Source organism: Ascaphus truei, unplaced genomic scaffold (genome assembly GCF_040206685.1).
Source record: "Ascaphus truei isolate aAscTru1 unplaced genomic scaffold, aAscTru1.hap1 HAP1_SCAFFOLD_1371, whole genome shotgun sequence".
Lineage (NCBI taxonomy): Eukaryota > Metazoa > Chordata > Amphibia > Anura > Ascaphidae > Ascaphus > Ascaphus truei.
Window position 1 is genome coordinate 33,608 of NW_027454250.1, and position 12,869 is coordinate 46,476.

At 62.9% G+C, this 12,869-nt stretch overlaps 1 protein-coding gene across 1 annotated transcript in view; it reads right to left on the minus strand.

Moving 5' to 3' along the window:
• Positions 1-12,869, minus strand: part of LOC142475768 (immunoglobulin superfamily member 3-like) — a gene marked incomplete at its 3' end in the record, with an annotated part of 42,069 nt that overhangs the window by 10,903 nt on the left and 18,297 nt on the right. Inside the window, 2 exon segments of the mRNA XM_075581495.1 lie at positions 53-454; positions 6,092-6,481. Of these exon segments, the coding sequence (XP_075437610.1) occupies positions 53-454; positions 6,092-6,481 (792 nt within the window).

The following is a 12,869-nucleotide window of genomic DNA, read 5'->3' on the forward strand; positions in this document are numbered from 1 at the left end:
CACACACTAACAGGCCGAGCAGCACATACTAACATGACATGACCGGACTCACCCAGTGCCGTGACGTCCACGTGTGACTGAGCCAGCCGCTCCCCCACCGCCAGCCACTCTCCGTCGGGCGCGGGTATCCACTCTGCCACGCGGCACTCGTACGCCCCCGCGTCCCAGCGCTGGCTGTTCTCCAGCTCCAGGGCGAAGGTGTCCGAGCCGGACCGCACCATCCGCAGCCCCCCGAAGGCCGCGCGCTCGCGGTACGTCTCCCCCACCCACGTGATCCCATCGCGGTCCTGCCGGACCACCTCCCGCAGGCGGCCTTGTTTATCCAGTAAGTGCCAGGAGGCGGAGACGCTGGAGCGGGGGCCGGACAGGGAGGCGACGGAGCAGGAGAGGGAGACGGGCTCCCCCTCTAGCACAGAGCTGGAGTTAGCGGTGACCGTGACGGTGAGAGAGGTCCCTGCGGGGGAGAGGAGGGGAGAGAGGAGGCGAGGTGAGAGGAGGCGAGGTGAGAGGAGGCGAGGGGGGGGAGGCGAGGGTAGGGGGGAAGGGGGGGAGGGGAAGGGGGGAGGGGGGAAAGGGGGAGGGAAAGGGGGAGGGGGGAAAGGGGGGAGGGGGGGAGGGGAGAGGGGGCGAGCGGAGAGGAGGCGAGGGGAGAGGAGGCGAGGGGAGGGGGAGGAGAGGGGGGAGAGGCGAGGTGAGAGGGGAGAGGCGACGAGCGGAGAGGAGGCGAGAGGGTGAGAGACAAGGGGAGGGGGGAGAGGAGAGGCGAGGGGAGAGGGGCGGCGAGGGGAGAGGAGGCGAGGGGAGGTGTGAGAGGCAAGGGGAGGGGGGAGAGGAGAGGCGAGAGGAGTCGAGGGGAGGGGGTGAGAGGCAAGGGGAGGGGGGAGAGGAGAGAGGATAGGGGAGGCGAGGGGAGAGGATAGGGGAGGCGAGGGGAGAGGAGGCGAGGGGAGGGGGTGAGGCAAGGGGAGGGGGGAAGAGGAGAGGCGAGGGGAGGCAAGGGGGTGAGAGGCAAGGGGAGGGGGGAGAGGAGGGGCGAGGCGAGGGGGTGAGAGGCAAGGGGAGGGGGGAGAGGAGAGGCGAGGCTAGGGGAGAGGATAGGGGAGGCGAGAGGAGGCAAGGGGAGGGGGAGAGGAGGCAAGGGGAGGGGGTGAGAGGCAAGGGAAGGGGGAGAGGAGAGGCGAGGGGAGAGGAGGCGAGGGGAGAGGAGGCGAGGGGGGTGAGAGGCAAGGGGAGGGGGGAGAGGAGAGGCGAGGGGAGAGAGGAGGCGGCGAGGGGGGAGGAGGCGAGGTGAGGGGGGAGGAGGCGAGGTGAGGGGGTGGAGGCGAGGAGGGGGAGAGGCGGGGGAGAGGCGAGGGGAGGGGGGGGAGAGGCGAGGGGTGGAGAGGCGAGGGGTGGAGAGGCGAGGGGTGGAGAGGCGAGGGGTGGAGAGGCGAGGGGTGGAGAGGCGAGGGGGGGGAGAGGCGAGGGGGGGAGAGGCGAGGGGGGGAGAGGCGAGTGAGGGGGCAGGCGAAGGGAGAGGCGAGCGGAGAGGCGAGCGGAGAGGAGGCGAGCGGAGAGGAGGCGAGGGGAGAGGAGGCGAGGGGGTGAGAGGCAAGGGGAGAGGGGAGGGGGAGAGGCAAGGGGAGAGGGGAGGGGGAGAGGCGAGGGGAGAGGAGGCGAGGGGAGAGGATAGGGGAGGCGAGGTGAGGCGAGGGGAGAGGAGGCGAGGGTGTGAAAGGCAAGGGGAGGGGGGGAGAGAGGCGAGGGGAGAGAGGAGGCGGCGAGGGAGAGGAGGCGGGCGAGGGGAGAGGAGGCGACGGGGAGGGAGAGGAGGCGGCGGCGAGGGAGAGGAGGCGGGCGAGGGGAGAGGAGGCGACGGGGGAGAGGGGAGAGGAGAGGAGGGGAGGCGGTGAGGGAGAGGAGGCGAGGGGAGAAGAGAGAGGAGGCGGTGAGGGAGAGGAGGCGAGGGGAGAGGAGGCGAGGGGAGAGGAGGCGAGGGGAGGCGAGGGGAGAGGAGGCGAGGGGAGAGGAGAGAGGAGGCGAGGGGAGAGGAGAGAGGAGGCGGTGAGAGAGAGGAGGCGGTGAGGGAGAGGAGGCGAGGGGAGATTAGGCGAGGGGAGAGCAGGCGAGGGGGGAGAGGCGAGGGGAGAGGAGGCGGTGAGGGAGAGGAGGCGAGGGGAGAGGAGAGAGGAGGCGGTGAGGGAGAGGAGGCGAGGGGAGAGGATGCGAAGCGAGGGGAGAGGAGGTAAAGGTATCTGTTTAAGTAATGCCCGGGAACAGGGAGAGGGGGTAAGGATGCGCATTGCAGTGATGCCGCGGGAGGGGAGGGGGTACGGAACAGGGAGAGGGGGTAAGGATGCGCGTTGCAGTGATGCCGCGGGAGGGGAGGGGGTACGGAGGAGGGAGAGGGGGTAAGGATGCGCGTTGCAGTGATGCCGCGGGAGGGGAGGGGGTAAGGATGCGCGTTGCAGTGATGCCGCAGGAGGGGAGGGGGTACGGAGCAGGGAGAGGGGGTAAGGATGCGCGTTGCAGTGATGCCGCGGGAGGGGAGGGGGTACGGAGCAGGGAGAGGGGGTAAGGATGCGCTTGCAGTGATGCCGCGGGAGGGGAGGGGGTACAGAGCAGGGAGAGGGGGTAAGGATGCGCGTTGCAGTGATGCCGCAGGAGGGGAGGGGGTACGGAGCAGGGAGGGGGGGTAAGGATGCGCCTTGCAGTGATGCCGCGGGAGGGGAGGGGGTACGGAGCTGGGAGAGGGGGTAAGGATGCGCGTTGCAGTGATGCCGCGGGAGGGGAGGGGATACGGAGCAGGGAGAGGGGGTAAGGATGCGCTTTGCAGTGATGCCGCGGGGGGGGGGGGAGAGGGGAACGGAGGAGGGAGAGGGGGTAAGGATGCGCGTTGCAGTGATGCCGCGGGGGGGGAGGGGGTACGGAGGAGGGAGAGGGGGTAAGGATGCGCGTTGCAGTGATGCCGCGGGAAGGGAGGGGGTACGGAGCAGGGAGAGGGGGTAAGGATGCGCGTTGCAGTGATGCCGCGGGAGGGGAGGGGGTACGGAGGAGGGAGAGGGGGTAAGGATGCGCATTGCAGTGATGCCGCGGGAGGGGAGGGGGTACGGAGGAGGGAGAGGGGGTAAGGATGCGCGTTGCAGTGATGCCGCGGGAGGGGAGGGGGTACGGAGGAGGGAGAGGGGGTAAGGATGCGCGTTGCAGTGATGCCGCGGGGGGAAGGGGGTACGGAGCAGGGAGAGGGGGTAAGGATGCGCGTTGCAGTGATGCCGCAGGAGGGGAGGGTACGGAGGAGGGAGAGGGGGTAAGGATACGCGTTGCAGTGAGGCCGCGGGAGGGGAGGGGGTACGGAGGAGGGAGAGGGGGTAAGGATGCGCGTTGCAGTGATGCCGCGGGGGGAGGGGAGGGGGTACGGAGGAGGGAGAGGGGGTAAGGATGCGCGTTGCAGTGATGCCGCGGGAGGGGAGGGGGTACGGAGCAGGGAGAGGGGGTAAGGATGCGCGTTGCAGTGATGCCGCGGGAGGGGAGGGGGTACGGAGGAGGGAGAGGGGGTAAGGATGCGCGTTGCAGTGATGCCGCGGGAGGGGGTACGGAGGAGGGAGAAGGGGTAAGGATGCGCGTTGCAGTGATGCCACGGGGGGGGGGAGGGGGTACGGAGGAGGGAGAGGGGGTAAGGATACGCGTTGCAGTGAGGCCGCGGGAGGGGAGGGGGTACGGAGGAGGGAGAGGGGGTAAGGATGCGCGTTGCAGTGATGCCGCGGGGGGAGGGGAGGGGGTACGGAGGAGGGAGAGGGGGTAAGGATGCGCGTTGCAGTGATGCCGCGGGAGGGGAGGGAGTATGGAGGAGGGAGAGGGGGTAAGGATGCGCGTTGCAGTGATGCCGCGGGAGGGGAGGGGGTACGGAGGAGGGAGAGGGGGTAAGGATGCGCGTTGCAGTGATGGCGCGGAGGGGGGGGGGGAGAGGGGAACGGAGGAGGGAGAGGGGGTAAGGATGCGCGTTGCAGTGATGCCGCGGGGGGGAGGGGGTACGGAGGAGGGAGAGGGGGTAAGGATGCGCGTTGCAGTGATGCCGCGGGAGGGGAGGGGGTACGGAGCAGGGAGAGGGGGTAAGGATGCACGTTGGACTGATGCCGCGGGAGGGGAGGGGGTACGGAACAGGAAGAGGGGGTAAGGATACGCGTTGCAGTGATGCCGCGGGGGGGAGGGGGTACGGAACAGGGAGAGGGGGTAAGGATACGCGTTGCAGTGAGGCCGCGGGGGGGGGGGGGGTACGGAGGAGGGAGAGGGGGTAAGGATGCGTGTTGCAGTGATGCCGCGGGAGGGGGTACGGAACAGGGAGAGGGGGTAAGGATGCGCGTTGCAGTGATGCCGCGGGAGGGGGTACGGAGCAGGGAGAGGGGGTAAGGTTGTGCGTTGCAGTGAGGCCGCGGGGGGGGGGGTACGGAGCAGGGAGAGGGGGTAAGGATGCGCGTTGCAGTGATGCCGCAGGAGGGGAGGGGGTATGGAGGAGGGAGAGGGGGTAAGGATGCGCGTTGCAGTGATGCCGCGGGGGGGGAGGGAGGGGGTACGGAGGAGGGAGAGGGGGTAAGGATGCGCGTTGCAGTGATGCCGCGGGGGGCGGAGGGGGTACGAAGGAGGGAGAGGGGGTAAGGATGCGCGTTGCATTGATGCCGCGGGAGGGGAGGGGGTACAGAGCAGGGAGAGGGGGTAAGGATGCGCGTTGCAGTGATGCCGCGGGAGGGGAGGGGGTACGGAGGAGGGAGAGGGGGTAAGGATGCGCATTGCAGTGATGCCGCGGGAGGGGAGGGGGTACGGAGGAGGGAGAGGGGGTAAGGATGCGCATTGCAGTGATGCCGCGGGAGGGGAGGGGGTACGGAGGAGGGAGAGGGGGTAAGTATGCGCGTTGCAGTGATGCCGCGGGGGGCGGAGGGGGTACGAAGGAGGGAGAGGGGGTAAGGATGCGCGTTGCATTGATGCCGCGGGAGGGGAGGGGGTACAGAGCAGGGAGAGGGGGTAAGGATGCGCGTTGCACTGATGCCGCGGGCGGGGGAGAGGGGGTAAGGATGCGCGTTGCAGTGATGCCGCGGGGGGGAGGGGAGGGAGGGGGTACGGAGGAGGGAGAGGGGGTAAGGATGCGCGTTGCAGTGATGCCGCGGGGGGGGAGGGAGGGGGTACGGAGGAGGGAGAGGGGGTAAGGATGCGCGTTGCAGTGATGCCGCGGGGGGCGGAGGGGGTACGAAGGAGGGAGAGGGGGTAAGGATGCGCGTTGCATTGATGCCGCGGGAGGGGAGGGGGTACAGAGCAGGGAGAGGGGGTAAGGATGCGCGTTGCAGTGATGCCGCGGGAGGGGAGGGGGTACGGAGGAGGGAGAGGGGGTAAGGATGCGCATTGCAGTGATGCCGCGGGAGGGGAGGGGGTACGGAGGAGGGAGAGGGGGTAAGGATGCGCATTGCAGTGATGCCGCGGGAGGGGAGGGGGTACGGAGGAGGGAGAGGGGGTAAGTATGCGCGTTGCAGTGATGCCGCGGGGGGCGGAGGGGGTACGAAGGAGGGAGAGGGGGTAAGGATGCGCGTTGCATTGATGCCGCGGGAGGGGAGGGGGTACAGAGCAGGGAGAGGGGGTAAGGATGCGCGTTGCACTGATGCCGCGGGCGGGGGAGAGGGGGTAAGGATGCGCGTTGCAGTGATGCCGCGGGGGGGAGGGGAGGGAGGGGGTACGGAGGAGGGAGAGGGGGTAAGGATGCGCGTTGCAGTGATGCCGCGGGGGGGGGGAGGGAGGGGGTACGGAGGAGGGAGAGGGGGTAAGGATGCGCGTTGCACTGATGCCGCGGGCGGGGGGAGGGGGTAAGGATGCGCGTTGCAGTGATGCCGCGGGGGGGGGGAGGGGGTAAGGATGCGCGTTGGACTGATGCCGCGGACGGGGGGAGGGGGTAAGGATGCGCGTTGGACTGATGCCGCGGGCGGGGGGAGGGGGTAAGGATGCGCGTTGCAGTGATGCCGCGGGGGGGGGGGGGAGGGGGTAAGGATGCGCGTTGGACTGATGCCGCGGGCGGGGGGAGGGGGTAAGGATGCGCGTTGGACTGATGCCCACCCCCGGGACCGGCACTCACTCAGCGGGAGAACGTTGATGGGGATGTTCTTTGGCCGTTTGCTCTCGCGGTCGGTCAGCTCCCCGGTGGCCGTACGCTCCCGCTCCGTCACTCTGCAGTTGTATTTCCCGCCGTCCTCTTGCCGCAGCCGGAAGATCCTCAGAGAGAAGGCGCTGTCGCTCTCCTTGCCCGCGCGCAGTTCCCCCCGGCTCTCCCGCTGGGCGTACTCCCCCGTCAGGGTGGGCACACCCCCCGGGCTGAGGCTGGCGATCAGCGAGCTGTTGAACGCCCAGGAGACGGAGAACATGCGCTCAGCAACATTCTGAGCCTCAATGACGCACCGGAGCTCCGCCGTCTCCCCTGCGCTGTATGTCCGGCGGTCGGTGTCCAGGCGCACATTGAACTCCTTGTCTGCGGGACAGAGACACGGGATCAGAGGAGCGGAGACGTTTAATAACCACGGGTCCCGCCAACATTTAAAGGCCTCGTTACATACTATTACAGCTATATAAACCCGTTTGCAACGTCCGCTCTGAACGTATCCCATAGCACGCAGACAGGCAGCGCGAGGCCTCGTTACATACTATTACAGCTATATACACCCGTTTGCAACGCCCGCTCTGAACGTATCCCATAGCACGCAGACAGGCAGCGCGAGGCCTCGTTACATACTATTACAGCTATATAAACCCGTTTGCAACGCCCGCTCTGAACGTATCCCATAGCACGCAGACAGGCAGCGCGAGGCCTCGTTACATACTATTACAGCTATATACACCCGTTTGCAACGCCCGCTCTGAACGTATCCCATAGCACGCAGACAGGCAGCGCGAGGCCTCGTTACATACTATTACAGCTATATAAACCCGTTTGCAACGCCCACTCTGAACGTATCCCATAGCACGCAGACAGGCAGCGCGAGGCCTCGTTACATACTATTACAGCTATGTACACCCGTTTGCAACGCCCGCTCTGAACGCATCCCATAGCACGCAGACCGGCAGCGCGAGGCCTCGTTACATACTATTACAGCTATATACACCGTTTGCAACGCCCGCTCTGAACGTATCCCATAGCACGCAGACCGGCAGCGCGAGGCCTCGTTACATACTATTACAGCTATATACACCCGTTTGCAACGCCCGCTCTGAACGTATCCCATAGCACGCAGACCGGCAGCGTGAGGCCTCGTTACATACTATTACAGCTATATAAACCCGTTTGCAACGCCCGCTCTGAACGTATCCCATAGCACGCAGACAGGCAGCGCGAGGCCTCGTTACATACTATTACAGCTATATAAACCCGTTTGCAACGCCCACTCTGAACGTATCCCATAGCACGCAGACAGGCAGCGCGAGGCCTCGTTACATACTATTACAGCTATGTACACCCGTTTGCAACGCCCGCTCTGAACGCATCCCATAGCACGCAGACCGGCAGCGCGAGGCCTCGTTACATACTATTACAGCTATATACACCGTTTGCAACGCCCGCTCTGAACGTATCCCGTAGCACGCAGACCGGCAGCGCGAGGCCTCGTTACATACTATTACAGCTATATAAACCCGTTTGCAACGTCCGCTCTGAACGTATCCCATAGCACGCAGACCGGCAGCGCGAGGCCTCGTTACATATTATTACAGCTATATAAACCCGTTTACAACGCCCACTCTGAACGTATCCCATAGCACGCAGACCGGCAGCGCAAGGCCTCGTTACATACTATTACAGCTATATACACCCGTTTGCAACGCCCGCTCTGAACGTATCCCATAGCACGCAGACCGGCAGCGCGAGGCCTCGTTACATACTATTACAGCTATATACACCCGTTTGCAACGCCCGCTCTGAATGTATCCCATAGCACGCAGACCGGCAGCGCAAGGCCTCGTTACATACTATTACAGCTATATACACCCGTTTGCAACGCCCGCTCTGAACGTATCCCATAGCACGCAGACCGGCAGCGCGAGGCCTCGTTACATACTATTACAGCTATATACACCCGTTTGCAACGCCCGCTCTGAACGTATCCCATAGCACGCAGACCGGCAGCGCAAGGCCTCGTTACATACTATTACAGCTATATACACCCGTTTGCAACGCCCGCTCTGAACGTATCCCATAGCACGCAGACCGGCAGCGCAAGGCCTCGTTACATACTATTACAGCTATATACACCCGTTTGCAACGCCCGCTCTGAACGTATCCCATAGCACGCAGACCGGCAGCGCGAGGCCTCGTTACATACTATTACAGCTATATAAACCCGTTTGCAACGCCCACTCTGAACGTATCCCATAGCACGCAGACCGGCAGCGCAAGGCCTCGTTACATACTATTACAGCTATATACACCCGTTTGCAACGCCCGCTCTGAACGTATCCCATAGCACGCAGACCGGCAGCACGAGGCCTCGTTACATACTATTACAGCTATATACACCCGTTTGCAACGCCCGCTCTGAACGTATCCCATAGCACGCAAACCGGCAGCGCGAGGCCTCGTTACATACTATTACAGCTATATAAACCCGTTTACAACGCCTGCTCTGAACGTATCCCATAGCACGCAGACCGGCAGCGCGAGGCCTCGTTACATACTATTACAGCTATATACACCCGTTTGCAACGCCCGCTCTGAACGTATCCCATAGCACGCAGACCGGCAGCGCGAGGCCTCGTTACATAGTATTACAGCTATATACACCCGTTTGCAACGCCCGCTCTGAACGTATCCCATAGCACGCAGACCGGCAGCGCGAGGCCTCGTTACATACTATTACAGCTATATACACCCGTTTGCAACGCCCGCTCTGAACGTATCCCATAGCACGCAGACCGGCAGCGCGAGGCCTCGTTACATACTATTACAGCTATATACACCCGTTTGCAACGCCCGCTCTGAACGTATCCCATAGCACGCAGACCGGCAGCGCAAGGCCTCGTTACATACTATTACAGCTATATACACCCGTTTGCAACGCCCGCTCTGAACGTATCCCATAGCACGCAGACCGGCAGCACGAGGCCTCGTTACATACTATTACAGCTATATACACCCGTTTGCAACGCCCGCTCTGAACGTATCCCATAGCACGCAGACCGGCAGCGTGAGGCCTCGTTACATACTATTACAGCTATATACACCCGTTTGCAACGCCCGCTCTGAACGTATCCCATAGCACGCAGACCGGCAGCGCGAGGCCTCGTTACATACTATTACAGCTATATAAACCCGTTTGCAACGCCCGCTCTGAACGTATCCCATAGCACGCAGACCGGCAGCGCGAGGCCTCATTACATACTATTACAGCTATATAAACCCGTTTGCAACGCCCGCTCTGAACGTATCCCATAGCACGCAGACCGGCAGCGCAAGGCCTCGTTACATACTATTACAGCTATAGACACCCGTTTGCAACGCCCACTCTGAACGTATCCCATAGCACGCAGACCGGCAGCGCGAGGCCTCGTTACATACTATTACAGCTATATACACCCGTTTGCAACGCCCGCTCTGAACGTATCCCATAGCACGCAGACCGGCAGCGCAAGGCCTCGTTACATACTATTACAGCTATATACACCCGTTTGCAACGCCCGCTCTGAACGTATCCCATAGCACGCAGACTGGCAGCGCGAGGCCTCGTTACATACTATTACAGCTATATACACCCGTTTGCAACGCCCGCTCTGAACGTATCCCATAGCACGCAGACCGGCAGCGCGAGGCCTCGTTACATACTATTACAGCTATATACACCCGTTTGCAATGCCGCTCTGAACATATCCCATAGCACGCAGACCGGCAGCGCAAGGCCTCGTTACATACTATTACAGCTATATACACCCGTTTGCAACGCCCGCTCTGAACGTATCCCATAGCACGCACACAGGCAGCGCGAGGCCTCGTTACATACTATTACAGCTATATACACCCGTTTGCAACGCCCGCTCTGAACGTATCCCATAGCACGCAGACAGGCAGCGCGAGGCCTCGTTACATAGTATTACAGCTATATACACCCGTTTGCAACGCCCGCTCTGAACGTATCCCATACCACGCAGACCGGCAGCGCGAGGCCTCGTTACATACTATTACAGCTATATACACCCGTTTGCAACGCCCGCTCTGAACGTATCCCATAGCACGCAGACAGGCAGCGCGAGGCCTCGTTACATACTATTACAGCTATATACACCCGTTTGCAACGCCCGCTCTGAACGTATCCCATAGCACGCAAACCGGCAGCGCGAGGCCTCGTTACATACTATTACAGCTATATACACCCGTTTGCAACGCCCGCTCTGAACGTATCCCATAGCACGCAGACAGGCAGCGCGAGGCCTCGTTACATACTATTACAGCTATATACACCCGTTTGCAACGCCCGCTCTGAACGTATCCCATAGCACGCAGACCGGCAGCGCGAGGCCTCGTTACATACTATTACAGCTATATACACCCGTTTGCAACGCCCGCTCTGAACGTATCCCATAGCACGCAGACCGGCAGCGCAAGGCCTCGTTACATACTATTACAGCTATATACACCCGTTTGCAACGCCCGCTCTGAACGTATCTCATAGCACGCAGACCGGCAGCGCGAGGCGTCGTTACATACTATTACAGCTATATACACCCGTTTGCAACGCCCGCTCTGAACGTATCCCATAGCAGGATACGCAGACAGGCACGCAGACAGGCACACACACGCAGACAGGCACGCAGAGAGACATGCAGAGAGACACGCAGACACACAGACAAGCACGCAGACAGGCACACAGACAGGCACGCACACGCAGACAAGCACGCAGACAGGCACACACACTCAGACAGACACGCAGAGAGACATGCAGGCACGCACACACACGCAGACAAGCATGCAGACAGGCACACACACGCAGACAGGCACGCAGACAGGCACACACACGCAGACAGGCACGCAGACAGGCACACACACGCAGACAGGCACGCAGACAGGCACGCAGACAGGCACGCACACGCAGACAGCAACGCAGAGAGACATGCAGACAGGCACACAGAGAGACACGCAGGCACACGCAGACAGGCACGCGCACGCAGACAGACACACGCACTCAGACAGGCACACGCACGCAGACAGGCACATGCAGACAGGCACACGCAGACAGGCACACGCAGACACGCAGACAGACAGACACATGCAGACAGGCACGCAGACACACACACAGACAGGCACTCAGACACACACACAGACACACGCAGACAGACACGCGCAGACAGACACGCGCAGACAGACACGCGTAGACAGACACGCGCAGACAGACACGCGCAGACAGGCAGGCACGCAGACAGACAGGCACGCAGACAGGCAGGCACGCAGACAGGCAGGCACGCAGACAGACAGGCACGCAGACAGGCACGCAGACAGGCACGCACACGCAGACAGCCACGCAGACAGGCACACAGAGAGACACGCAGGCACACGCAGACAGGCACACGCACGCAGACAGACACACGCACTCAGACAGGCACACGCACGCAGACAGGCACACGCACGCAGACAGGCACACGCACGCAGACAGGCACACGCAGACAGGCACACGCAGACACACATGCAGACAGGCACGCAGACACACACACAGACAGGCACTCAGACACACACACAGACACACGCAGACAGACACGCGCAGACAGACAGGCACGCAGACAGACAGGCACGCAGACAGACACGCGCAGACAGACACGCAGACAGACAGACATGCGCAGACAGGCACGCAGACAGACAGGCACGCAGACAGACAGACACGCAGACAGACAGACACGCAGACAGACAGGCACGCGCAGACAGACAGGCACGCAGACAGACAGGCACGCACACCGGCAGGCACGCAGACAGACAGGCACGCAGACAGACAGGCACGCAGACAGACAGGCACGCAGACAGACACGCAGACAGACAGGCACGCAGACAGGCACGCGCAGACAGGCACGCAGACAGACAGGCACGCAGACAGACAGGCACGCAGACAGACAGGCACGCAGACAGACAGGCACGCAGACAGACAGGCACGCAGACAGGCAGGCACGCAGACAGGCAGGCACGCAGACAGGCAGGCACGCAGACAGGCACGCAGACAAACAGGCACGCAGACAGGCAGGCACGCAGACAGGCACGCAGACAGGCAGGCAGACAGGCAGGCACGCAGACAGGCAGGCACGCAGACAGACAGGCACGCAGACAGACAGGCACGCAGACAGACAGGCACGCAGACAGACAGGCACGCAGACAGGTTTGCAGACAGGCACGCAGACAGACAGACACGCAGACAGGCACACAGACAGGCACGCAGACAGGCACGCAGAAAGGCACGCAGACAGGCAGGCACGCAGACAGGCACGCAGACAGACACGCAGACAGACACGCAGACAGACAGACAGGCACGCAGACAGACAGACAGACAGGCACGCAGACAGACAGGCACGCAGACAGACAGACAGACACGCAGACAGACAGGCACGCAGACAGACAGGCACGCAGACAGACAGGCACGCAGACAGGCACGCGCAGACAGGCACGCAGACAGACAGGCACGCAGACAGACAGGCACGCAGACAGACAGGCACGCAGACAGGCAGGCACGCAGACAGGCAGGCACGCAGACACGCAGGCACGCAGACAGGCACGCAGACAGACAGGCACGCAGACAGGCAGGCACGCAGACAGGCACGCAGACAGGCAGGCAGACAGGCAGGCAGACAGGCAGGCACGCAGACAGGCAGGCACGCAGACAGACAGGCACGCAGACAGA